Here is a 26288-nt window from a genome sequence, read left to right as displayed (position 1 = left end):
GCTGTCAAAAGGAAGATTTATGACTTATTGGAAGTAGGCTAATCTAGATTTACTAGTGTGTCACCTCACATGAATAATAATGACTGTCAGTTAAGTTGTTATCTTTTAGAAATGGAAAGCATAACTCACTTGACAGCTTTGCTTAGACACATACACACCCTTAACACATACACACACACACAGTCTATTGGATATTTGTAGTCATGGGTGTCTGATGTCACTAAAATGCGCCGAGCATTCTAAACTTTTAAAGTCATAACAAAAGTGAATGAAAAGGTTATTTAAAAAAATGTATTGACAAACTTGAAAAGGTAAGCGTCTCATTATGGTAAACAGCATTGTATTCTTATAACTAGTAGTACGTCGGACAGTAGACTCCTCCAATAAATGCAAGATGCCTGTTGCTAGCAATTGTAGCAAAATCCGAGTTTCCACTACAGTAATGTATTGTAGCTAGCTGGCTAACTAGCCGGCGTAGCAAAGTCTGGTGGAAAGACCATGTAGATGGTAATTAAAGTATAGATAGCAAGCAAGGTCGCTTGCTAGTTTAGTATTGATCAAACTAAATATTATTAATAACAAGAATTCGCCTCGATAATCGGCCAACATAGGTAGATTCAGTCAGTCAAGCTGATGCTATCGGTTTGACAACCGTCGGTGACAGCTTTTATTTCCGACAAACCCCCTTCACGAACCAGTGCAGTGCGCGGCTGTAGTGAATGCCGTGCTTGTTGCCAGCATGCGCCCTGAAATTGCATTGTGAGAAAGTACTTACATAGCCTAGTAATTATTGTTTGAGTATGTCTACATAAGACATTATACATTGTTGGCTATAAGCTCCTTCCTAATACTCAAAGATGCCACCCTTATTTAGTCTAATTTTCTTGTTTTATAATCCCTTTCGGTTTTATATCCAGTAAATTACATCTGGAAAACGTTGTTCCCTCTTTAAAACTGGCTATCAATACGAACACTGGCTAGTGTCTTGTTTATGTTTACGTATTATTTTAACCCTGCTTCCGTGAGATGGATGACATAAACCTGCAGTACAGATTTCTGAATTGGCGTCGACGCCGGATCAGAGATATCGATGAGGTGCGAGCCGTGCGCGTTCAGGAACGCTACAAGAGGATGTTGAAAGATGGAGACATACTCAGGTTAGAGTACAAACAGGCTACTCATTTGAAACTATCTCTATTGTATTGTATCTTTATTACGTTCCTTTTCTTCCCATCTGCTGGGGGCTCTCTGTATCGCCACTTCCTGACTAGCATGGCTTTTGCATCAGTGCTTTTGCTATCCCGTGCCACATCCTCACTGACGGTATTTTTAGAGAATGTTTTGGAGTATGAGACTGACAATCTGAACCTCTCCTCTCAGCTCCCCCTATCATAGTCCTGCAAAATTGCATCACTTTTTTACTGTCCATTAGGGATGTTCGGCAGACTGTGAGTTCACACATTTAGTCGAGTAGCAGTTTATTGGTACTAGACACTAGAAAAGCAAATAACATTTGAGTGACATGGTGAATGTTGTTAGGCGATCAGGCCCTATCAAACACATAACTGCTCCACTGTACATGTTGTCCGAGGGTTGGTGAAAGATTAAATGCTTTTTTTTTTTTTTTTACATGCATGTATTTCCAGTAATGGGATGTTTTAATATACAAAGATAGCTGTTTTATTAGACGTAACATTTTCGATTCAAATAATTGTCTGTTTAAGAAACTCAGCACTATCATTGAACCAGTTTGCTGATTGACTGGTCAGGAGTTGACACTTTTCTGATATGTTGTTGTCTGGTGTTCTAGTTACCAGGGGAACTCGGATGAGGTTGGTTGTTACGTGGCTCCCTATCCTTTATCAAAGGGAAATTGCTACTTTGAGGTAAGAGCTGACACCTGCTTCCACACTGCTGAACATGAGTGTCGATCCTTCAATGATGATAGACATGTGTGTGTCCTAGTCCTTCATAACCTTGTCATGACTGGAGCCCTGGCTGTAAGCCTCAACCAAATACAGAACAAAACTCATTTTTGTCTTGTGCATTTTCTTTCCGTGTGCCATACTTATTTCAAAGATGAGCCCCCCTCTCCCATCTTCTCAGCTTTTTGCGTTTCAAAGTATTTTTTAAGACAGGGTATGTTCCACTTTGGACAGTAAATATTTTTGGGTTCTCTGACAATCATTCATTTTGAAATGTTGGGGATTATACACAACATGATTGGGTTTCTGGGACATACCATCTCTCTTGGTCGTGCCCAAGATTGCTTTTCCATCCATCCAGTAATCTTAGCCTCTGGAATCTTATTGCTGACAATTTTCTTAACTTCATATTAAATAGCGAGAGCCCCCCCGCAGTTCACTAGTGCAAAACCACTACCTCAAAAATGTCCATGCAGGGTCAGTATGAAGGATAGGGTGTGGGTTCGAGGGGCATCTCTCTCTCTCTCTGTCTATCCAAGGCTGAGGTTAATTTAACACACAGTTTTTCAGCGGGAGAATATTGCACATTTATTCAGCTGATACGCCCGTACGCCCTGTCCAGCAGACCCTGTGGTAAGGCAGGACAATTTGCAGAAGAAAGTGTCTATGTGATTTAGCACAGGAAAGCCTGCCAGGATTCAGTCATAAATTAGGGGATGGGAGAGGGTTTCAGCTGGGAATTTATGATGTCTTTCTAGAGAAGGCCCGTATGTGAGGAAGGGGGAAAAGACAGACAGGCAGGCAGGCAGGCCCAGTGGCATGTGTGTGTTCAAGTTATGACAGTCGGGGCAGCCTTGATGGACTTCCTCTCCTGGGGTTTGGGCCTGGAAACCCTATAGGTTATCCAGCAGCTTCCAGCATGGGTTACCTCATCCTGCCTAGCTGTGCACACAGGAGAACCCCCATCTCACTGAGACACCCAACCACTCGGGTTTGTCCTCCCATGTCCGAGCCAAGCATTGGTTCATCGAGAAATGGGAATCAGGCAGCCTGTGTCGTACTGTTTCAGTATGGGAATATGAATCAGTATGGGATATGCTATCTTAGATTAGACTGTGTGAGCGAGGGCTTTTCCGCTATGGCATTTCTATGAATGTCATGTCATCCCCTGCCCTGACCCTGCAGATGTGTGTGTTTGAGCCCACAGTGGGGGTTTTTTCCCCAGCTGATGACTCAAAGTATCCTCATTACACAAAGTGGGTCCTCACAGTCAGAGAAACGGCGTCCAGATGGGATTTCAAACGATATTCACATTCGCAGCGCTGATGCATAACTCAGGTTCTATTATATGAGTTTGACATTTCCAGCGAGGAATCTAGGGTGACCATTAACGAACCCTCATCCGCACATTTACGCGGCGCGTTTCTCCCCATTGTGACGCATATCCTGTGAATTTCCCCCCACATCTCGAAAGTTTGGGGGCTTTTTTTCTCCCGGCGAAGGTCGCGGCCCTGTCAGAATATGCGTCACCGGTGTCCTCGTGTTTCCTTGTTACGCATTCACAGGGGATTCATTTCACCTTCACCAGGACCCTGCGCGCTCAGTGCCGCTCCCAATCCATCTTCCACGGATGAAGACAGGCATCTGTGGCATTTCACGTAATTCCGCCCCGGTGCTCACGTTATACTGCAATCCTCCTCGCGGCGGCCTGAGCGCTGTCCTTTTACCTACGCAGCGTTTATGTAGACGTGGCCACATGACCTGTGCACGTATGTTTATTGTTGAGATATTTAAATGCAGGCCCAGTGGATGCAGACCTATCTAATGTAGTGCACACTGGAGCCAGTGTGCTGCAACTGACGAGGACGTTGAAGTCCTGTCCTGGAAAGAGGGCTGCAGCTGGACTTTCATTTAGGGGGAAACCAGAGGAGTTGAGGATCGGACCGTTAGTACTCCCAGGATTGCTGCGTTTAGGGAGTCTGTACTCGAGAGAAGGGCAGGGAGCGAGGGGGACAGCGACGGAGCAAGATATTCTGAGAGATAGAGACGGAGAGACGAGAAAGAGAGATGAAGAAAGATGAAGAGAGATGGATAGAGATGGAGAGAGAGGGAGAAAGAGGGAGAGCGGGAGAGAGAGATGAAGAAAGATGAAGAGAGATGGATAGAGATGGAGAGAGAGGGAGAGAGAGATGAAGAGAGATGAAGAGAGATGAAGAGAGATGGATAGAGGGAGAGGGAGAGGGAGCCAAACTAGGGCTGTGTGTGAAAGAAAGCAAGAGAGTATGAGGGTGTGAGAGAGAATGCGAGCGAGTTGGATAGCTCATCCAATCAGCCGAGCCAAGGCCAGAGCCAGAGCCAGGGAAGCACTGTCCTCTTGTACGGGCCTGGATCACCTTTCACCTACATCTGCTTGGCAGTGCTTGGCAGCTGCTGCCCCTGGCTGGCTCCACTGCTGCTGGCCCTGGGAGGTTGCCCTGGCCGGTTGGAAGTGGTCCAGCCCATCCAAGGAGTCAGGCTGTGGGCAGTTGGCTATGAAGCTGCCTGAGCTTTCTTGGAAAGTCAATGATTTAATACCACCACCCCTGACACTGTTTTTCCATTCAGCAAAAGTTCTCACAGTGACTGTAGGGGTTTGTTATATCTTTAATCTCTGTTGCTGGAAGATCCTGTTTGGTGAAACCTTAACTTTGACACGTTTTCGCTTTGCCGTCTTGATGAAATGTGTTTACACAGGTTTGACGAAACCACATAAAAGCGGAGGTGGTGCCAGTGGTATTTCCAGTACTCCTCTCTCTTTCTCTCTCTCTCTCTGTGTCATATTACAGGTAACTATATTGGACACAGGGGTGAGAGGAACCATAGCTGTGGGCCTGGTGCCCCAGGGTTACAAGCTAGATCACCAGCCAGGCTGGCTGCCCCACTCCATTGCCTACCATGCAGACGACGGCAAGTAAGTCACTCAAGTCTTGAATACATACAGTAGACTTTTATCTTCCTCATTGAGACTGCTGTGCTTGGAGATTTCCCTTATACTCGGCGCACTGGGTTATGAAGTAACTGTGCCTTACTTCTGTCCCCTCCACTCTCTTCTTCAGACTGTACAATGGCAACCCAGTAGGCCAGCAGTTTGGACCCAAATGTAACCGTGGTGACAGAATTGGCTGTGGAATCTACCTGGAGCCATCTGAAGCTGGCTTGACAACGGTCTTCTTTACCAAAAATGGCAAAGAGGTAACATCCTTTATCATAAGACAAAGAATTGGCGCTTGGAACTTGAAGGCATAAGTGCGGAAGTTGACGTGTCCCCTGTGCGCGTTAGGTGGGTTCGGCGGTGGTGCCTGTGTCTGCTGAGGGCCTGTTCCCCTCGGTAGGGATGCACTCCCTGGGGGAGGAGGTAAAGGTGGACCTGCAGGCGGAGTGGGCAATGCAGGAGGACGACAGTCGGATGATGGTGGACAGCCAGGAGGACGAGTGGGGACGTCTGCACGACGTCAGGGTGAGCAACACGGTAGGACCAACACCTCCCCGGTCACCGTCTGTCCTGGTGGGCTCTTTGTCGAGTGTCGTTCAGGATGGGTGAGAGGGGGTGAGGAGGGGGAGGACAGGGGAGAAGTGTGAGTAGAGTGACGGGAGGGAGGATGGGTAAAGAGGCTGAGTGTGGAGGAGGGGGAGGGGAGGTAAGAGGGGGGAGGAGGGGGAGGGGAGGTTAGAGGGGTAAGGAGGGGGACGGGAGGTAAGAGGGGTGAGGAGGGGGAGGTTATTAACCCTAGTTGAGGATAGGTGAGGAGTTGAGAGAGGGTAGCAGGGTGAGAGATGGTAGGAGTGGAGTGAGAGAGGGGTAGGAGGGTGAGTTACCTTAGCCTGCTCTGTTTTCCTGGACTGAAGGTTGGCAATGGCACAGAACGTGTCGGTGGAGCCAAGACCCTGGCAGCCCACCAGGTTGTAAAAATTCAATAAGGGGAGTAACGGGACTCTGTGGAATCTTCTACTCCTTCTCATGTGGTTGGAGGTTTTCACAGCTGGGGTGCTCGCTCGCTCACTCACTCACTCACTCACTCACTCACTCACTCACTCACTCACTCACAGTCCTGCAGTTCAGTTTCAGTTTGTTCATTCTTTTTTTTTTTTTTTTTTCTCCTCCAAATCTCTCTGTGTGTGGAAGGGGGGAGGGGGGGTAGCCTTCACCAGCATGGGGGGGTAGGGGGGGATGCTTGGACTGATATGATTGTGGAGTTTTGACAAGCTCAAGGACTTAGCGTAGCAGAGCCTGGTCTTACTGTACAGTACAGCTACTTAAAGACATACAGTACAGTACCTGTTCCACCCCCACACTCACTGAAGAACTGGGCATACTCTAAACCAACTGACTGCATTTCAAAACCTTATCCAGCCAATGTGGTCAAAAAGGGGCCATACCCTGTAACCTATTAAATAAATACTTTAGCCACAGAACGTGCTTGTCCCTAAGCTGAAAGGACTGGCCAGCTGACTCTAAGGTAAGAGTGATACTGAAAGCAAAAGAGCTGTTTGGAAGGTTTGTAGATCTTAGCGCTAGATGTCTTTATCAGATAGACGGAATGCACTGAACTGACAGGAGCCCGTTTGGTTTGGACCTGTTCTTTGATTCAGTACCATTAGTTTGAAACCAATACTGAAAGTTTTCCACTTAGCGGCGGGCTATTTTTAACCATAATCTCCTTTTGATGAAAGCAAACGAGCCGTTCTATTCCAAGGTGTGTTTCGACTTGTTCGACCCAAACCAAACATGCATTTCAATGGCTTCCACTTCCCAAGTCTCTCTCTCTCTCTCTCTCTCTCTCTCTCTCTCTCTCTCTCTCTGTCTCTCTCTGTAGAGGCTTTTCATCAGACGTGTAGTCAAAAGCTACGATAATATTTGTCGCTCTTTCACGTTTTCCGAGGCCGGCCGGCGACGGCCCAGTCCCGTCTCCTTTCTCCTGTCTCTTGTGCGTGGCCCACCATCTCCAGTCAGCCTCCGTTAGCTTTCACAGCATCTCACCTTGCAACTCAACAAGGCTACGACAGCCGTGGCACGGTTGTAACCTGTTGCTGTTTGCTACTTTGTGGATCATACTGCTGTTCTGAGCAGAACGTGTCTTCAGGGTTGGCTCCGAAGAGGCGGGAAAAGAAGAAAAGAAGAAAGAGAAGATACCGTGCTGCAAGATAAATAACGTTTTGGGACTGCTACCCTGATGTGGAATTGAGAAGTCCAAAGCCACAGAATGCAGAAAGCTCAGAGGTGATGGTGCTGCCTGTCCTGCAGCCCGGCCCTGGCATTCGTTAGCTGTTTACATTGCAGCTGGCGTGACGGCACTCACTGATTTGATAAGTGGTAATCGGGTCCCGCTCCAGTACCAGCTGTTGGCATGGCAATCTAGCGAAACCTTCGCCCTCAACCCAAGTTCTTTCCTCTCACTCTTCCTCTCTCTTTACCTCCAGATGTCTCTCCACCCTGCTGCCAGTCCCTGGGATTGACACTCCCTTTGAGACCCTGTAGCAGAGTGGATGTGATCCGTCAGTCTGCTTATTTAAACGTGGGTTCAGGTCTTCTGAACCTGTGGTAACTGTACTTTATGTGTTCACATTCCCTTCATCGCGGCCTTCTGCCTCCGCCTTTGTATAGAAAGTGTAAAGAACAGCATGAAGAATGGTGTCTCTGCGCCCGCGGGCCTAACGCCCTTGTCCCTCAGGGCCATGGACACTGAGTAATGAATAGACTAAGGCTACATTTCTCCTCCAGCGCTGAATAGAGCGAGCCTTCGAGTCTGCGTGCTGCCCTGGCTTTGGAGAGAAGCTTCTAGGGGGATTGAACAGCTGCCCACAGCCCTGTGCTGATGATGAATTAGTCACTCTACAGTCTTTGTAATTCTGATTTGATGAATCTGTTTAATGTTCTAATAAATTCAGTCCGTGCATTCACAAGTGATCGGACTTGTCAGGGTTGCGTAAGTCTGTGAATTTCTCTCGAGTGATTACTGGCCAGCTACGGCGCATTACATCATCTCGAACTTATTTTGACTGGCCCTTTGTCATTGATTTCAATGGCTGGTGCCTAAAATAAACAGAACACATTTGATAATCCCCATAAACCAGTTTGGATTCATGTGTAAACTCCCCAGACCAGCTGAATGATGTTGCGGACATGGTGTCTGCTGCTGTGGGAGCCTTGTGAGGAGTTGCTCTCGCCTGGCTGCCCGCTGTGTACGTGACGCCCGGCTCGAACGCCAGCCGCACCGTGCTCTCTCCTGCTGCTGCCACAGCAGCGACTGCGCCCACCCGTTTAATCCCCCCAGTATGCACTGCAGCTGGGGCGGGGGGTTGGGGGGGGGGGAGTAGCTACGCCCGGGTCTACAGCTATCACCGTGGTTCATCTTTCCCCCTCCCTGCGCTCCGCCTCCACGGTGCCAGAGTGCCGTGTCTGTTCTGTGTCGGCCACGCCGTCCGAGGTGCCGGAGCGCTTCTCTCCTGCTGCCCGGGTCACGCCGTGTTCCAGGCTTGCTCCTTGTCTCCACATCCTACCACACCACCATCGCTGTGCGCTAGCATGTCAGGAGGCTCCTGGTATCATCTGAACCCCGGTGGTCACCATCCCACGGACATTCGCACTAAACGCACGCCGCGACCACGCGCACAAGTCACGTCCCGACCATTTCCTTTGGTCTGAACCAACACCCTTCTACGGTTGCCTGCTTCCTTCCTGTAGGAACAACAGTCCTGGGTCCCAGCTGGGACGCTGCTGGGTCATGTGCTCTGGTTCACCACTTTCCTAAAAGCCCTGGAAGCCGGCTTCCGCCCTCGTGTGGGACAACCAGGACCCCCTGGTACAGCGCGGCCAGCGCTGTGACGTCTGTTTCTGTCAGCCCTGCTGTCTCTCATCCTCTCCCTCTCCTTTCATCTCAGGGAAGGGAGCCGTGTGAGAAAGGAGGAAGCCGTGACTGCTTCGCTAACACGGTTCCCGTCTGTGCTGTGCTGCGCTGGCTGGAAGTGTGCGACCTGCTTTAATACGATGACTGTCAACATTCCGTTGACAGTTCGGTTCTGCCGCACTCCTGTCAAATGTTCCCAAGATAACTGTTCCCAAGGTTATCTGCCTCATACTTTGTGTGGTCTGTAGTATACTAGGTCTGTGTGTGTTAAAACAACGTCCAGATACTAGTCTGACAAACAGTTGAGTTGTGTCTCAGCAGTTCTTCTACCTCCAGGTCTTTCCTAAAGTTTTTTTGATGCAGTTTTTTTGTTGAAAGAGTCTCTTGAACAGGGACTGGTGTGTGTGTGATGCAGGAGTCCCTCCTGTTCCAGAAGCTTCATTGTTCCCTGATATCGCCACACGAAGACGATCCTAAGCTGGTCTCCCGGGCGGTAACCAGAGATTAGCAGTGGGGGGTAGGCTGCTACTGCTCCAGGCACTTCAGGTCTTAATATCACATCATGGGGAGGGGAGCAGGAATTATATCTAGGTCAGTCACGGCCCCAACTAGGAGCTTTTAGAGTTGAGAAAAGTTCTCTTTCTCGCTCTCGCTTTCTCACACCCTCTCCTCACCCTCTCTCCTTCTCCCTCTCTCCGTCTCGAAAGAATATTTGAGTGTTATGTCACAATATGCAGTGAGTACGCGGCAGCCTCTCGGGAGGAGAAGAGAATGGAGAGGCGCTTGGCCTACGTTATGGGAGGGGGTGAGAAGAGAGCTGACAGGATTAAGCCTTAGACAAGTGTTACCACAAAGTTAGCGTTGACCTTCGCACTAACCCCCAAACCCCTTCACAAGGCCTGAGGATCTCTGAGAAATATGGATAGAATCTCAGCAGCTCAGATGAGACAAGGGTATAATGGTTGGCGCTAGAGATGTTTTTGGACCAGGAGCCCGAATTGGGAGGGGTCCTGTGTGGAAAGCTTGGGTGTGTTTCATCAACTTGACGAGACCGCACTGCTTGTGCAGTGCACTTGTTTTGACCACAGCCACTCAAGGGCCCTCTGCCAGTCCAACCCAGGAACTGGGACCTGGGCTATTTATATGGGGCTGTATGGCTCTGGACTCTCATATTCGAACGAGCATGCATTTGAGATGTTTCCCAAAAAGTAACGACTGGTCCATTCCATCATGGACGACCAGTCTCTCAGCCTTGGTTTTTACGACTCTGCTGAGGAATCCAAATAAATCAGTGCGGTGGCGGTGGCCCAGTGTTGGCACGGCGATGTGAGCCCTCCCCTCCCCCCCCTAACGGGGACGGTTAAAAGGTCTGTATTAGAAGGTGGTGAAACGTCCACAGCAGGACTGAGTGATGAGGTGTTGGGGCTCTGGGCAGGTCTAGTGGCTCTGCTGCTACTCTGAGGAGAACTCTGGGCTGGGGAGATTAGAGAGGGGTCAGGAGGGCTTAATGGGTGGATTTGGTGTGTGTGTGTGTGTGAGTGAGTGTGTGATTGATAGTCCCTCCCGTCGAGTCATTGTTGTTGTGAGTACTGGAATCATTTGGGTGCAGTAGAAACTAAATCTATTAAGCTTTCCAAAAGCACCTGGCCTGTCTGTCCAAATAGTAGTGGTTCAGGTTCAGAGTCTCAGTGTGTTTAGTTACTCCATTGAATATCATGATGTAGATGTGGTTTGTTACTCCACTGAATATCATGATGTAGATGTGGTTTGTTACTCCACTGAATATCATGATGTAGATGTGGTTTGTTACTCCATTGAATATCATGATGTAGATGTGGTTTGTTACTCCATTGAATATCATGATGTAGATGTGGTTTGTTACTCCATTGAATATCATGATGTAGATGTGGTTTGTTACTCCATTGAATATCATGATGTAGATGTGGTTTGTTACTCCATTTAATATCATGATGTAGATGTGGTTTGTTACTCCACTGAATATCATGATGTAGATGTGGTTTGTTACTCCACTGAATATCATGATGTACATGTGGTTTGTTACTCCACTGAATATCATGATGTAGATGTGGTTTGTTACTCCACTGAATATCATGATGTAGATGTGGTTTGTTACTCCATTGAATATCATGATGTAGATGTGGTTTGTTACTCCATTGAATATCATGATGTAGATGTGGTTTGTTACTCCACTGAATATCATGATGTAGATGTGGTTTGCACTCTTTCGGGGGTTCTTGTAAGTAAGTAAGACTTTATTTATATAGCACATTTCATACAAGAATTGTAGCTCAAAGTGCTTTACATAAAATCAATAAAAACAATAATACAAGTGATAAAAGTCATAATTAAAATAGCAACGATAATATAACAAATAAAAGTTGTAAAACCCTTCTGAGATAAAATTACTTAAATGCTTTGGTAAAAAGGTAGGTTTTAAGCTGTCTTTTAAAAATGTCTAGCGTGTTTGCTTCCCTAATATTTATGGGTAATTTGTTCCATAGTTTTTGGGCGTAATTAGCAAAGGCCGAATGACCAATCTTCTTATGACTGGTTCTGGTGACCTCTAATAGGCCTGCATTTGATGATCGCAATGTTCTAGCTGGTGTGTAGTTTATAAGGGAGTTAACAATGTAGCTAGGTCCTTGTCCGTGTAGAGCTTTGTATGTGAGGAAAAGGACCTTAAAGTCAATTCTGAAAGTGACAGGGAGCCAGTGTAAAGTAGCTAGGACAGGACTAATGTGTTCTCTCCTTTTAGTTTTGGTTAATAATCTAGCTGCAGAATTTTGAATGAGCTGTAGTCTTTCAGTGGTTTTCTTGGGAAGACCAGTGAAAAGTGTGTTACAGTAGTCCAGCCAGCTGGATATAAAAGCATGAATTAACTTCTCTGCATCCTTTTGGTTAATACATGGTCGTACCTTTGCTATATTCCTCAGGTGAAAGAAAGCTGTTTTGGTCACTTTATGTGAGAGTTGAAATTCAAATCTGAGTCCAGGATTACACCGAGACTCGTCACCTCTGGTTTAGGACAGGGGGTTAAGCCTCCTAGATTCTTAGTAAGCATCTCTCTTTTGGATTTGGGGCCACATAATAGGACTTCGGTTTTGTCTTCATTTAATTTAAGAAAGTTATCATTCATCCATTTGTTTATTGCCAACAGGCAGTTGGTAATGGAATTGATGGCCGTCGCATCGTTGGGTTCAGTGGATATATATAGTTGTGTGTCATCCGCATAGCTATGGAAATCTATGTTATGTTCTCTGATTATGTCGCCGAGTGGTAACATATAAAGAGAAAAAAGTAATGGACCCAAGCAGCTTCCTTGAGCAACCCCATAGCAGTTGTATGCAGTCACTTCAGAACAACAAATATCCTGAACGTTACTGTCAGTGTTTGAAAAATCCTATACATAGCTTGAGGTGAAAAGTCGGCCATATCATGACGTCTACACACATTCACACAGCCTTCCTTCTCTAGCTGCGACCCGACACTGGGAAGACTGCTTGGGTTGCACCTGTTGCACTGGGCAGCAGGTTCCGAAAACCTGGGGCGCGACCCCAACCGCCGCCATCGCGCTCCTTCACCTCTGCCCTGGTGCTACGCTAAGAGAGACGCCGAGGGGAGAGGGGGGTGAAAAGAGGGCGAAGATAGAGGGAAAGACAGGGGAGTGAGAGAGAGAGAGAGAGAGGGAGTCCGATTGCAAGATGTCCAATTACAGATGGGGGGGAAAAAGAGAGAGAGAGAGCGAGAGAGAGACAGAGAGAGAGCCAGAGGTAAGGAGCGAGGGAGTGACTGCAGGATCTGTCATCACTGCCAGTGAAGCGTGCCTCTGGCTGTCTGTGAGGCAGAACAGATTAAAGCAGCCACTCTCCCCCTATTACTCAGCCCAACGGAGGCAGGAAGGTGTGACTGCCTCGGCCTTCTCCCTCCTCCCTCATCTCTTCCTCCTCATCCCCCCCTTTCCCTCCGTTCCCTCCCTCGTGCATCTCCTCAAAGGCTCTGTGTGTGTCCAGGCATGAAAGTTGAAGAGGTTGAGGAGTGAGCGAGCGACAAAGGAGATGGACTAGAAAAAGCATGGAGAGAGAATGGTGTGATGTGTAAACTGAAGCTAATGACTTGAGGACATACAAGCCCGTGTTCTCCGGTAACCTTAGTGACGGTGAAGGGAGAGCAAGGCCACTGTCTTTTAAAAGGAGGCATTGCGAAGTCTCGATGACTAGCTCCATTGTCCTACAACAGGTGACGTGTCCTTAAAACCACAGGTTTCAGGGGTGAGACACATGGGTGTTAGAATGGGAGGTGATGATAATAATGTTTATGGAGGCGTTGTTTTTTTTTTTTTTTACATTTACCTCATGTACTAATATCTTCCAGGTTCATGCCTCGTGTGACGCTACCAACTGTCGTTCAGTCATTCCACCCCTTTGATCCCTGACTCAGTCCATGAAATGCCCCGCCCACTCCACCATTGTTTTTTTCCCCTCCTGATTTGGTCTACCCAGCCTCCCTAATAGACAAGCAAGGTCACCGTCTCTGTTCAATGTAGCCTCCATGTGCAGATTCCCCCTGGAGCTCTCCATGTGGGACATCAGCAGTATTTCTCGCCTGCTGTACGTTTTGACGAGGCGCTGCTCCCAGGGCCATCACAACGACGGAGCCGCAGCAAGCTGGGGGGGTCAACAACAACAACAACAGCGGCAGTATCCAGGCTTGTTCTCACCGTCAGACGCCGTGAGACACAACATCGAAGAGGCGTTCTTTACCGGCCCCGCAGATGGTGGCTCCTCTGCCCGGCTGTACGGAAGCCTGGGGCCAATCACGGTGGTCTGCTTGGACATCAGAGGGCAAGTCACAGCCAGTCTACATGGAGATATACTATCTAGGAATGGGCCTTGAACGAGGCAACTCAGGGAGGCTGTTTTCAGAAGGAAATATGATATTTATTTGATATGGGAGGGTCGTAGTCAGATTGGATCCAAGTTTGGTGTTGCTGTCCTGCATGATCTTAGCTCGATGGCTAACCTGGACCAGAAGTTCATGACGAGGCCATGTTCGTGTTTCATTATTGAAGCCAGCCGCTCCAGAGCTCCCACAGTGCGGTCACTGCAGTGAGCTCAGTGGCTGACCAGGGGCAGAATCCCCAGGATGAAACTGCTGGAAAATATGGAACGGAGCCCCTTCCTTTGTATCTGAAGTAGAACAGCATCAAGTGGCCGTGGGACTCACGTGCCTGGCAGTTGAAACGTGCAACATCCCCCCCCCCCCCTCCCTCCCTCTTTCCCCGCCCCGCCCGCTAGCCAAGGTGTTATCACAGCTTCATTAGAGTCAGTCCACCCCCCTCTTTCTTTGTCATCCTGCTCTCTCAGACTGGAGGCGTTTGATCCACCTGGCACATGCAGGCACACACACACACACACACTCTCTCGATGGAAACACTGGAAGGTTATTTGGTTGCCTAGTTCCACACCTACATGACCCACCTGTCCTGTTTGAGGACAAGCTTATGTTTCCCAACTCTGTGTGGGAATGCAGGGATGATGTACCTCAGCAGGAGCCTGGGTGGGATGACTGCTGCATGTTGGAACAGCCCAGGGGAAGACCGGATGACTCCTGCGCACTATAGGCCCATCAGTCATCCGCTGAATGCATTGACATTAGTAAAAGAACAGCTGAACACAGAGCCATTTGGAATAATAGCCTGATGTGTGTCCACTTTGTATTCTTTATATTGATTGTGAATGCTCTCCTCCCTTCCCTTCCCCTCCCTTCCCCTCTCCCCCCCCCCTCCTCTCCTCCCTCCCCTCTCCTCTCCTCCCTTCCCCTCTCCTCTCCTCTCCTCCCCTCTCCTCTCCCCCCCTCTCCTCTCCCCCCCCCCTCTCCTCTCCCCCCCCCCCTCTCCTCTCCTCCCCTCCCCTCTCCTCTCCTCCCTTCCCCTCTCCTCTCCTCTCCTCTCCTCCCCTCTCCTCTCCCCCCCTCTCCTCTCCCCCCCCCCCCCCTCTCCTCTCCCCCCCCCCCCTCTCCTCTCCTCCCTTCCCCTCTCCTCTCCTCTCCTCCCTTCCCCTCTCCTCTCCTCCCCTCCCTTCTCCTCAGCTCCTGGAGTACATGGGGAAGGGGCGGAGCATCGCCGACGTGGGTTTGGCCCAGGCTCGCCGGCCCCTCACCACACGCTGCCACTACTTTGAGGTGGAGATCATCGACGCCGGAGAGAAGTGCTACATCGCCCTGGGACTGGCCCGGAGGGTACGCACCCTCAGCAGACACTGCATGGCTCGCTGTCACACCTGCTTCTAGAATGCACCTGAGATCACTGGGTTCGTGCTGGGTTAGCGGCACACTGGGTGGTTGTGGTTGGGGGTGCTCGGGCCTCTCTGCCCCAGGTACAGTCTAGGACGACAGTCTCTTACTCCCAGGTCCGCTGGTGAACGCCTCTTACCGCCAGTACTTGTTTGTGTTCTTGTTTACATTCGGGAAGGAGGTCGCTTTGAAATGCTGTGTCTTTCACTGCAGGAGCTTTCCATGATCGCCCAGCTTTATGGTGGGGACGTTGTGCTGGTTCAACCTCATACCTATTACAGTGAGGAGGAAAGAACAATTAGAGAAACTTGAGCTCGCCTAATTTGAGCCCTCGTTTGTTTTTCCAAAGAATGCACATCGGGATGCCATTTTGAGGAACCACAGGAGTAGTTTGAACCTCTTGAAGGGCAGCACCGTACAAAACAGCTGGTCACCACCGTCCAGACGAGCCGCCTCAATATTCCGGACACGGTCTTTTGTGTTTTGGTGGTGTTTTTGGAACATGACGTGTGAAATCATCCCACCTTGCCCCATCTTTCCCAGCCCAGCCCAGCCCTGACCCTCTGCCTCCACCGACACCTTTTCCAGAGGATGAGGTCGGGAGGTGATAACTCTTCCCACATTTTCCTTCACAAGCACGCGCGCGCGCAAGCACACACACACACACACACACACACAAACACTGCTCTCCTCTGCTCTGTCCGCATCTGGGGCCCATTACTGGGCCCGGCTGTCCAGAGCCAGGAGAGGTGATAAAGCAGGCCGTCTACAGTAATTGAAGGCCTGTCCTCTACTGCCTGTTGACTCGGTGCCTCACTTAGTCACACGGGGGGCTGTCAGCTCTTCACACAGCATCCTGTGGTCAGGGAGCGAGCCACAGCGCCTGCTCACTAACACAGCAGGGGGCCTGAGGGTGTGGGAGGTCACGTTGCTGGCTGTCTGTCTGTCTGGGACCACTGACTCACTGCCTCGCCCATCACCGCAGTGTTCTGGAGACCCCCCCTGGAGGCCCAGTCGCAGCAGCAGGCCTGCGCTACTGACGGGAGCTGGGATAGGCTGTTTATTTGCTTCCCTCTGGAAAATGAGTGTCAAACATGTTTGTGTCCCCCTTCCCTGTTCCCCCTCTGTGAAGCGCATTGTGCTGCCTCCTGGTATGAAATGCGTGATATCGAGAATGTTTATTTGATTTGGCCTACAACTAGGCCTAGTCTGAGTTGTAGGCCTAGTCAGGGTTGTAGGCCTAGTCAGGCCTAGTCTGAGTTGTAGGCCTAGTCAGGCCTAGTCTGAGTTGTAGGCCTAGTCTGAGTTGTAGGCCTAGTCAGGCCTAGTCTGAGTTGTAGGCCTAGTCTGAGTTGTAGGCTGTTGTTCTCTGGAAGGAGCAGTGGGGCTACATACAGGGCCTGGATAGACATGCTCCCAAGATCTCTGCATCAGAGCCAGTGTGAGACTGCTACTGTAGTTTGGTGTTTTAAGATGTTCGGATGTTTGTTTGTTTCTGTATGTGTGCGTTGGGGCTAATCTAAGATCAGCTCCCAGACCTGGCGCTAGCTCTCCCCCCCACCCCCCCCACTCTCCTTCCTCTCCTGATAACAGCAGGGTGGATGTACAGTGTGTGTAGGGGGTCACACTGCAACTCTGGTGCACTCCTGCATCCGGAGTGCACAGCGGTTGCCATGGTGCAGATACAAACAGATGCAAACCTTGAGGAGGAGGAGAGGGGTTTGCAGATGGAGGTGTAGAGGGCTGCCGAGGTGTAGGGGTGGGGGGCAGGTGGAGAAACGAGTATCAGAGAGGTGGAGGGCGTGGAGGGGTTGAGGGGCGAGAGAGACGAGGGGTGAGGGAAAGGACAGGAGAAATGGAGAGGTAGAGGTGGAGAGGAGGGGTGGAGGGGTGGAGGGGTGAGGGAGAGGTGGAGGGGTGAGGGAGATGAGGGGTGAGGGAAAGGACAGGAGAAATGGAGAGGTGCAGGGGGGAGTGGAGAGCAGCCCCTCTCTGTGCGTTACGGCTGTCTGGCCCTCGCCCGCCCACGTCCGCCCTTTCCTCTGCCCCCTCTTCCGTCCCCACGGGCTCGGTTTCATACACACATAGACACACACACAAACACACACGAACACACACTGGAGTCCATGTGTTTACTTTCCTCTGGCCTGATATGGCCCTGTCCCTGGGAGCCCCTCACAGCTTCAGGGCCGCGTCCACCCTGAGCCTGGGAAGGGGGGTTGTTTATCCTCCAGGCTCTGGCAGAACAAAGGGCCGCTGGCCGGGTCAGGGCCTCAGGCCTGCTACCGCCTGGGTCATCTCCAGCTGCTGGGCCTAACCCTCTTTCACTGCAACAACTGCTGCTGTGTCGTGGCTACCCCACGACAGAGGAGGAGGATGGGTGGGGAGGAGGACGACGAAGAGGGGAAGAGAAAGAGGGGAGGAGGAGAGGAGCCCGGTGTCTCATGTTGAGATCTTGTTATTTCAGGCTGATGACAGGGGGTTATACAAACATACCTGCATCATCCGCACCCACCCCCTCACCCCCCTACCTCTGTTGATTGGCGCACACACCGCACACATCCAAACACACCTGAGGTAATCCCGGCGGGGAATATTTGGAGCCCGGCGTCGGGGAGAGGGGCGATGGCTATCTCTATCTGAGGACGAGCAGGCGTCCGCGGGGTTGTCGATCTGGGGCTTGTTGTTGACTCTGTCACAGTGTGGAAATGCAGGCTGATGCTCCAGTGACACTGACAGAGCCCCCGGGGCCCAGATAGGCCTCTGCGGTGGACCCAGCGCTGCTGTTTGTTGTTCTTGGAGTCACATCTCGGTTTATACTAATGCGTTCTGCAGCTCTGGGTAACTGGCTGGTTCAGGAGTTCACGTTTAAGTGGACCGGTGTTAGCGCCGTCGACGGTTGAGATTTACGCGGGGGGAAAGCTGGTGACAGGACGTCCGATAGCGATCTGACAGGAAGACATTTGATATGCTCGCTGTTGTCACACATGCTGCGTTGTCGCTGTGAGAATCACGCCAAACAACGCTTAATCGCCAGTGGCTTCCTGCTACTGCACCGAGGGAGCGATTGAAGTCCCGATCTATCTACCTAATGTATCTTGTTTTGTGTATTGCGTCGTAAACGGTAAACGGTGCTCTCATTTCAGGTGAAACGTGTCAAAGTACTGATTGGGCAGACAGAAAACAGGTTGACACAACAGAAGTGGAAACTGTCGTGTCATCAACATTACATATCTGATGGATACGGGCGCACGTTCATTGTCTATTTTTGTTTTTTGAACGTCTTGTCACGTGTGCACTTTGTGTCTGTCTGTCTGTCTTTCTTCCTTTCTTCCTTTCTTTCTTACTGTCTCCCTCTCTTTATTTCTCAAAATGTAAGCATCAACCAGAAACATAATTTCTCTCAGATTTTCTAGTGAGACAATCTCTCAGACACTCTCGTCATCTCTTCATCCGGCCAGAGGAATCCCTCAGCATGGGAGAGACAGGCCAGGAGGAGGAGAGACAGGCCAGGAGGAGGGAGAAACAGGCCAGGAGGGAGAGACAGGACAGGAGGAGGGAGAGACAGGACAGGAGGAGGGAGAGACAGGCCAGGAGGGGGAGAGACAGGCCAGGAGGAGGAGAGACAGGCCAGGAGGGGGAGAGACAGGCCAGGAAGAGGGAGAAACAGGCCAGGAGGGAGAGACAGGACAGGAGGAGGGAGAGACAGGACAGGAGGAGGGAGAGACAGGCCAGGAGGAGGGAGAGACAGGCCAGGAGGAGGGAGAGACAGGCCAGGAGGAGGGAGAGACAGGCCAGGAGGAGGGAGAGACAGGCCAGGAGGAGGAGAGACAGGCCAGGAGGAGGAGAGACAGGACAGGAGGAGGGAGAGACAGGACAGGTGGAGGGAGAGACAGGCCAGGAGGAGGAGAGACAGGCCAGGAGGAGGAGAGACAGGCCAGGAGGAGGGAGAGACAGGACAGGAGGAGGAGAGACAGGCCAGGAGGAGGAGAGACAGGCCAGGAGGAGGAGAGACAGGCCAGGAGGAGGGAGAGACAGGCCAGGAGGAGGAGAGACAGGCCAGGAGGAGGAGAGACAGGCCAGGAGGAGGAGAGACAGGCCAGGAGGAGGAGAGACAGGCCAGGAGGAGGAGAGACAGGCCAGGAGGAGGGGAGACAGGCCAGGAGGAGGGAGAGACAGGCCAGGAGGAGGAGAGACAGGCCAGGAGGAGGAGAGACAGGCCAGGAGGAGGAGAGACAGGCCAGGAGGAGGGAGAGACAGGCCAGGAGGAGGAGAGACAGGCCAGGAGGAGGAGAGACAGGCCAGGAGGAGGAGAGACAGGCCAGGAGGAGGAGAGACAGGCCAGGAGGAGGGAGAGACAGGCCAGGAGGAGGAGAGACAGGCCAGGAGGAGGAGAGACAGGCCAGGAGGAGGAGAGACAGGCCAGGAGGAGGGAGAGACAGGCCAGGAGGAGGAGAGACAGGCCAGGAGGAGGGAGAGACAGGCCAGGAGGAGGAGAGACAGGCCAGGAGGAGGAGAGACAGGCCAGGAGGAGGGAGAGAGAGACAGGAGGAGGGAGAGAGAGACAGCAGACCTGTCTAATGGTTTGGAGCTGCATTCTTCTGTCTCTGTGTCTTCCTCTGCTGGTGTCTCGCTCCACTCCTCCTGCTCTTCATCCACTTCCCCTCTCATCCTGTTCCTCCTCCCTCCCCTCCTCTCCTCCTCCCTCCCCTCCTGCTCCAGCCCCAGTGGGGTAGTCAGTCTAGCTCCAGACCATGCTGCATGGGATCTGTGTTTCCTGTCTGACCAGAGCAGATGGAAGGACACATGGCACTAGGCCCACCTGTGTCCAAGCAGCTGGAAACTACTGTGCTGGAAACTTGTCTAACTGTCAAATAGGTTTAGGAAAAAAAACATTGGAACCATGCATGGTCTTTTGGTGAGTTGTCAGCCCTGCAGTAGTAATGCAAATATGGAGGAGAAGGAGGTTAGATGGAAAAGACTGTCAAATATATAAAGCGGAGGAAATAACGAATAGACTGCAGAGTGGGAGACAAACAGAGAGCGTCCACTCAGGCAGACTGGGTTTGTCAGGCGGAGCAGGGAGAGTAGACGATAACATCTCGGGTGATGATCTGAATCCCACTGTAATTTCCACTGTGCAGCGGGTACCAGAGTAAATTGCACTCACACTTAAAAAAAGATGTTGGTCTAGAGGATTGGTCATTTCTCTGCGTAATACCATTGTCAAGGAAACGGCAAAGGACTATCATCTTCAGTGGTTTTCATAAAGCACACGAACACCCACTGTCCTATCCAATAAAGCATAATCCCCCCCCCCAACTGTTGACTAACTGTTATGACGTCCGTCTGTCTGTCTCTCTGTCTGTCTCTCTGTCTGTCTGCAGGACTACCCTAAGAACAGACACCCAGGATGGAGTCGAGGCTCAGTGGCCTACCATGCAGGTGAACACACACATACACAGGCACACACACACACACACAGACATATACACACACAGACACACACACACAGACACACACACAGACACACACACACAGACACAGACACACACACACACACACACACACACAGACACAGACACACACACACACACACACACACACACACAGGAACACACAGGAACACACAGACATATACACACAGACACACACACAGACACACACACACAGGAACACACAGACATATACACACAGACACACACACAGACACACACACACAGACACACACACACAGGAACACACAGACATATACACACAGACACACACACACACACAGACACACAGAGGCCACTCTGGATGTTCTTGTCACGTCTCTCCATCTGTCTTCTTTGCCTCCATGTCTTTATCCCAGAGTATGTGGAGTGCTCTTGTTTGTTTTCCTGTCTTCCCCGATCCCCTCTGTGTGGGTTACCTGTCAGGGGGGACTTCCCCAGGTCAGGTCTGCGGTGCCTCATCTCCAGGATCACACATGGATCCATGCACCAGCGCATGTTTTAAGCACTTCATCTCAGGGCACCATCTCAGCTGGATGTGGAGGTGCCCTGTGCGGAGAGATTGAGAGAGTGAGAGAGAAAGAGAGCTGGGGTGGCTGATAACACGATGTATCACAACAGCACAACAGCAGCGTCGGAGGAAGAGAGCCAGATCCTATCTCTTTCCTCGGGAGCGAGCTTCCATATCTTCTTGTCAACCGAAAGGAGAAGAAAGCCCAACAGTGGATCTGTCGGAGTGATCTCCCAGCGCTCGTCTTAACGGCTCCATGTGGCTCTTTGTGGCAACAGGCCTCAAACCACTATCTCTCCCCATCCTTCATCTCTGCTCACCCGGGCCTTCAGCACCCCTCAGTCATCCATCCTGCTCCCTGATGGGCCTGAGATTAGCCAGCTGCTCACGGGAAGGATGCAGTAAGAGCTAGCTCGTCTCGTGTGGATCTGCAAACTCCCCGTCCCATCCTGTCTGTTGTATGTTGTGTGTAAGTGTGTGTCTGTCCCTGAGGTTTGAAGCTGCTTACATATTTCTGGGGGAACGTACATGTCTCGCTCATACCACGATCGCGCCGCGTTGGTCGAATGTTTGGAACTGATAAAGAAATATGGCAGACAAGAGTTTGTGTTAGGCGACAGCTTTCCAGGAAAGGCAACCCGCTTGTTTAATGATCTCTTCAACAAGGATCTACCGATCGACGTTGGATAATGAATCACCTTCGGGGTGCATTCCAGTAATGCCTCGAGTTGTTTTTCCCCTTCTCTCTACCCGTTTATGTGCAGGCCTGGCTGGGCCGTGTGTTAGGACATATTAGTCCTGCTAATATATGGCCCTGTGGGTTGGAGCGGAGGCAGTGCTGAGCCACGGAGGCATGCGGATCCAGCCCTGCATCCTGCCAGCCTAGTCCGCTCGCTTAGATGAGTTAGCGCTGCGGGCTCCCGGGTTTGGCTGGGGCGCCCGGGAGACGCCACAGTCATGTGCACACGCCCCAGCACAGCTCCCATGAATCCCAGCCCTACGAGGATGGAGGTGATGTGTGTGGTTCTCCGCGCCGCGTCCGGGCTGAGATCTAAGGCTCTTGCCTGGGTCAGCCAGGGGCCCCCTGGCTCTCCACTCCTCCCCGCCCCCTGGCCGCTCAGGGGGCCCCGGACCACATCTGTTACCTCAGTGAGCGAAAGAGCCAACCAAGAGGTTGGTTGTCTGTTTGTTAGCTCGCGGGTCAGAGGTCACGAACGTCCATATTCAGCCCTCGGGGTGTGTTTTTCCTACGGTACACCTGTGTTTGTGTTGGTGTCTGCCCAGGATGAAACCACCACGAGAACCAGTATTGTGACTGTGCAGGCAGTGTTAGCCCCAGCAAGCTACCTCCATGCTGCCTGACGTCGCCCGGGGGTTAGCATGGCGGCGCTGCTCATGCGGGTAGGCCAATGAGCCAAGGACCCGGTTAATACCAGCCAATGAGGCTTGGCCTATTCCGAATCTCTGTCATGCTGGCTGTTGGCCTCCCAGTGACTCACGTGCTCTGACTCAACACCCACACAGACAGGCGCAGGCCATGGTGTAACCACCTCCTAGCCTAGCTGGCATGGTGCCTGGCTCAACCACCACAGAAGTTCACCACAGCACACAAAGCCGTTCCTGCACATGCCCACACTCCCTACCACACACCGCCGCTCCATCTGGGAAAGGAATGCATTCAGTAGGACACTTTATTTGTTGACAAGAAGTCTCCCCAACTTCAGTATCAGGGTTAACTAGGAGGATGAAATGCTTGGAGGGGTTCTTCAGGTAACGGGGGTTAAGAAAGGCCAGCGATATTTGTCATGTTCTAGGAACCTGTTTTGTGAATGTTCCCTGGGAAGGGAAGACCGCTCTTTTCCAGACAAGCTCTCATATTATGAAAGACTGCTGTTTTCCCACTCCCGGCTTCGCTGAGCCCCCAGCCAGCTTTCCTACCGGCGGAGGTCCCAGAGTGCCTGGCCCAGGTCGGCCCAGCCTCGGCCCCGGCCTCGGCCCCAGCTCCATCAGGTCATGTTCCTCAGGCTTTTAGCCTACTGCCCCAGCCTCAGCTTGGGAGCCAGCTGCAGCCGTAGCCCCGGAGCCAGAACCAACCCCTCCATGCTGCCGCTGCTAGGCCTGCGTGGCTCCAGTGTGTGCTGTTGTGACAGGAGCCCGCATGGGATCTGGAACGATACAGTGTCTCTGTCTCACCCACTCCACCTCCACCTCCACCCCCACCCCCACCCCCGTGCTGCTCAGATAGAGATTGTTTAAACAGTATCCTGAGCCGGGGACTGGTCCCATGACAACTCCACAAATATTTACCAGCCACACCGCGCCAGAGGTGTGTGTCTGCAGGCTACCTCTGCCATGTTTTTCTTTCTTTTCTTTTTTTTCTTTTTGGACTTTTTTTTTGTTATTGTTTGTTTGGTTGCTTTCTTTGAGGCCCTGACTGGCCTGTTGATATTTTTATTGTTGTTTTTCAGTCGAGATAAACACTGTTTAGCTATCCAAACCTGTTCAGAATCATGTCACTGGAACGAAGAACAGATGCAGCTTCTGGAACCATGCATCAGTAAAGCTTCTAGAACACAATGTCTCAGAAAGCGTGATCATGCGGTCCTCCATTCTCTATTCCTTTGCTCTCTGTCCTACTGACAGCGCTGCTAATGATACCTTGTTTCAAAAGCTCTCAAACCCTTCTATTCCTGTAATCCTATTCTCTCCGTCTCTCATTTTTTCTCCATCTCTCTATTTTGTCTTTCTCTATATCCTCTCTGTGTTCCTTCTCCATCTCCACACCGCCCCCCCCCTCTCACTGTCTCTCTCAGATGACGGGCAGATCTTCCATGGCAGTGGGGCCGGGGATGCCTTCGGCCCTCGCTGTGTGGAGGGTGACATCATGGGCTGTGGAATCATGTTCCCACGAGACTACATCCTGGATGACGAGGGTGAGGCGTTGCACAGTCACTCTCGCTGATCGCCGATCACGTCTCTCAGACGACCCCCGCCGTGGCTCCCCCGAGGCAGGCTCAGAATGTGCCCCGACCCCCTCCCAGAGGAGGGGCCGTGCGGGGCTGTCTGCTGGTCTGCCATGGGGAGTTTGACACGTCTGGGCTCCATGTGTGCCTGTCCCCAGATGACACAGAGGAGGACCCGGACCCGCCGGAGGGGGCGGAGAAGGGAGGCTTCCAGAATGTTCTGTACCAAAACGGCGGGGAGGTGGAAGAGGAGGAGGAGGAGGAGGAGGAGGGAGACGAGATGGAGCGGGGGAACGAGAGCAGGAAGGTTGTGGTAAGCCGTTCTTTTTAATGACCTCCACTGATCTAAAAGCGCACGCACACATGCGGGACAGCCGGCTCAGCCAGGCGGGGGGGGGGGGGGGGAGGGGACTGCAGACACCCAGGAGGGCGTGAGGAGAGACAACCATGTTGGGATTTGTTTATATCGATTCGGAAAGACAAGCTACCAAGACATCCTCGCTGTCGTGACACTGCCGAGGTCCGCGGCGCACGTGCGAAGTGGGAGCGGAACTGAGGCGAGCTGGGCACTATGGGGCGGGGCTTGTCCCCATGGGGGCGGAGCGATGCTGCAGGGGGTGGGGCTGAGTGCTGTGCAAATACGGACTGTGTTATTTGGCAGCGCTGACAGAGTGTCTCGGATTAGGTGTGCTGTTCTCGGATCAGATGTTCCTTTTTAGAGTGAAGTTTTATAGACCTGACCTGGGATCCCAGCATTCCTGCTGCTGAGGTGCTGTGCAGAAACGGGCCCAGACCAGTACTGCACTACGTCCTCTGTACAGGCCTGTCAGGTGGAAAAAAAAACATTCATCAAGACAGTAGCTGAATGCATATAAATCTTCTATTTAGAGTGGCTGGTTAATATTTGCTGTGTTTAACATGATTTAGTGCAAACACGTACGGCCGTTTCATGTGTTTGGTTGCCCTAATCCCTGTGTGATGCTGTTCCATACGTACGGAACATAGCTGAGTGATTGAAACGGCTGTGCAGACTGTCTGATCCAGCAGCCTGGCTCTGTTTGGACCCTCTGTTCAGGCGTTCTTCACCCGGAACGGGAAGCTGATGGGCCGGAGGCAGGTGGCCGTCCCTCCTGGAGGCTTGTACCCCACCATCGGGATGCTGAGCAGCGGGGAGAAGGTCAAAGTGGACCTGCACCCCCTCAGTGGATGACCCAACCCCTCCTGCTGGAGCCCAGCCTGGCCCTGCCCTGGCCTGGCCTGGGGGACGCACACCCGGGGGGGTCCCACTGTGGCCAGGGACCAACCAGCCAGGACCTCTGGCGCTGTGGTGACAGCCCCACACAGCAAGCAGATTTATGGAGTTGGAGTAGCTTATGGATTCGGATAAATCCGTGCAATTTGTTGTTTTATAATTTCTCACCAAACCCCTTTTTCACCTCGCCTGTAAAGCGAACAGATGTGGGCTTCTAAAACAGTGAGCCCTTAAATTCCTCTCATGAGGTCTGGCACACTCAGTTTATTTCATTTGTCACAACCCCAAGCATAGCAGAGTCCAGCCAGCACCAGAGAGGGAGAGAGCAAGAGGAAGAGGGGGAGAGAGAGAGGGGGAGAGAGAGAGAGAGGGGGAGAGAGAGAGAGAGGGGGAGAGAGAGAGAGAGGGGGAGAGAGAGAGAGAGAGAGAGAGAGAGAGAGAGAGAGAGAGAGAGAGAGAGAGAGAGAGAGAGAGAGAGGGGGGGGGGAGGGGGAGAGAGAGAGGGGGAGCGGGAGGGGAGGGGAGAGAGAGATAGAGAGAGGGGGAGGGAGGGAGGGTCTTGCAGTTCCTGCTGTTGGCACTAGGCTTCTCTCTTCCTGTCCTTCTCTCCCACTCGCCCTCCTGTGTGTGTGTGTGTGTGTGTGTGTGTGATTGAGACGGGAGACACTGCCCTCCTGTGAGAACTCAGGGGACTTTTGGTAACTGATAGACTTGTCTGAAAATAATACATTTAGAATTGTCGACCATTTCTTCTTTTTGTACAAATCCATATCATATTCAGTTCCCACTGTACATTCATCACCAACCTGAAGGACATCCCTTACCAATCATGTATATCCTTCCAAAGGCTGGTTGTGTTTTCTTAGTGTTTTGTGTATGTGGATTTACTGTATCAACAGGGAGATATGAAGAGCTAGCTGTGTTTGGGGAAAATCTGGGGCATTTT

The 26288-nt window shown here is 51.5% G+C and overlaps 1 protein-coding gene across 2 annotated transcripts; it reads left to right on the top strand.

Annotated features, from left to right (window-relative positions):
• Nucleotides 1-175: 175 nt before the first annotated feature.
• On the top strand, nucleotides 176-25707 carry spryd3 (SPRY domain containing 3). 2 transcript variants are annotated; one of them, XM_084679912.1, is made up of 11 exons: nucleotides 176-311; nucleotides 1027-1157; nucleotides 1811-1886; nucleotides 4751-4875; nucleotides 5021-5156; nucleotides 5245-5421; nucleotides 14918-15067; nucleotides 20509-20566; nucleotides 23941-24060; nucleotides 24249-24403; nucleotides 25166-25707. In XM_084679912.1, the coding sequence occupies exons 2-11, from the start codon at nucleotides 1027-1029 to the stop codon at nucleotides 25298-25300; spliced, it is 1263 nt and encodes a 420-aa protein (XP_084536038.1). In that variant the 5' UTR covers nucleotides 176-311; the 3' UTR covers nucleotides 25301-25707. The 2 variants fall into 2 exon arrangements, with proteins under 2 accessions (XP_084536038.1, XP_084536037.1); XM_084679911.1 differs by having other exon boundaries at nucleotides 5245-5433; nucleotides 25166-25706.
• The last annotated feature ends 581 nt before the right edge of the window (nucleotides 25708-26288 follow it).

This window comes from Hypomesus nipponensis, chromosome 18 (genome assembly GCF_054491055.1).
Source record: "Hypomesus nipponensis isolate SF chromosome 18, ASM5449105v1, whole genome shotgun sequence".
NCBI lineage: Eukaryota > Metazoa > Chordata > Actinopteri > Osmeriformes > Osmeridae > Hypomesus > Hypomesus nipponensis.
Note: the sequence above shows the minus strand (reverse complement) of the source record. Positions and strands in the feature narration are given on the sequence as shown.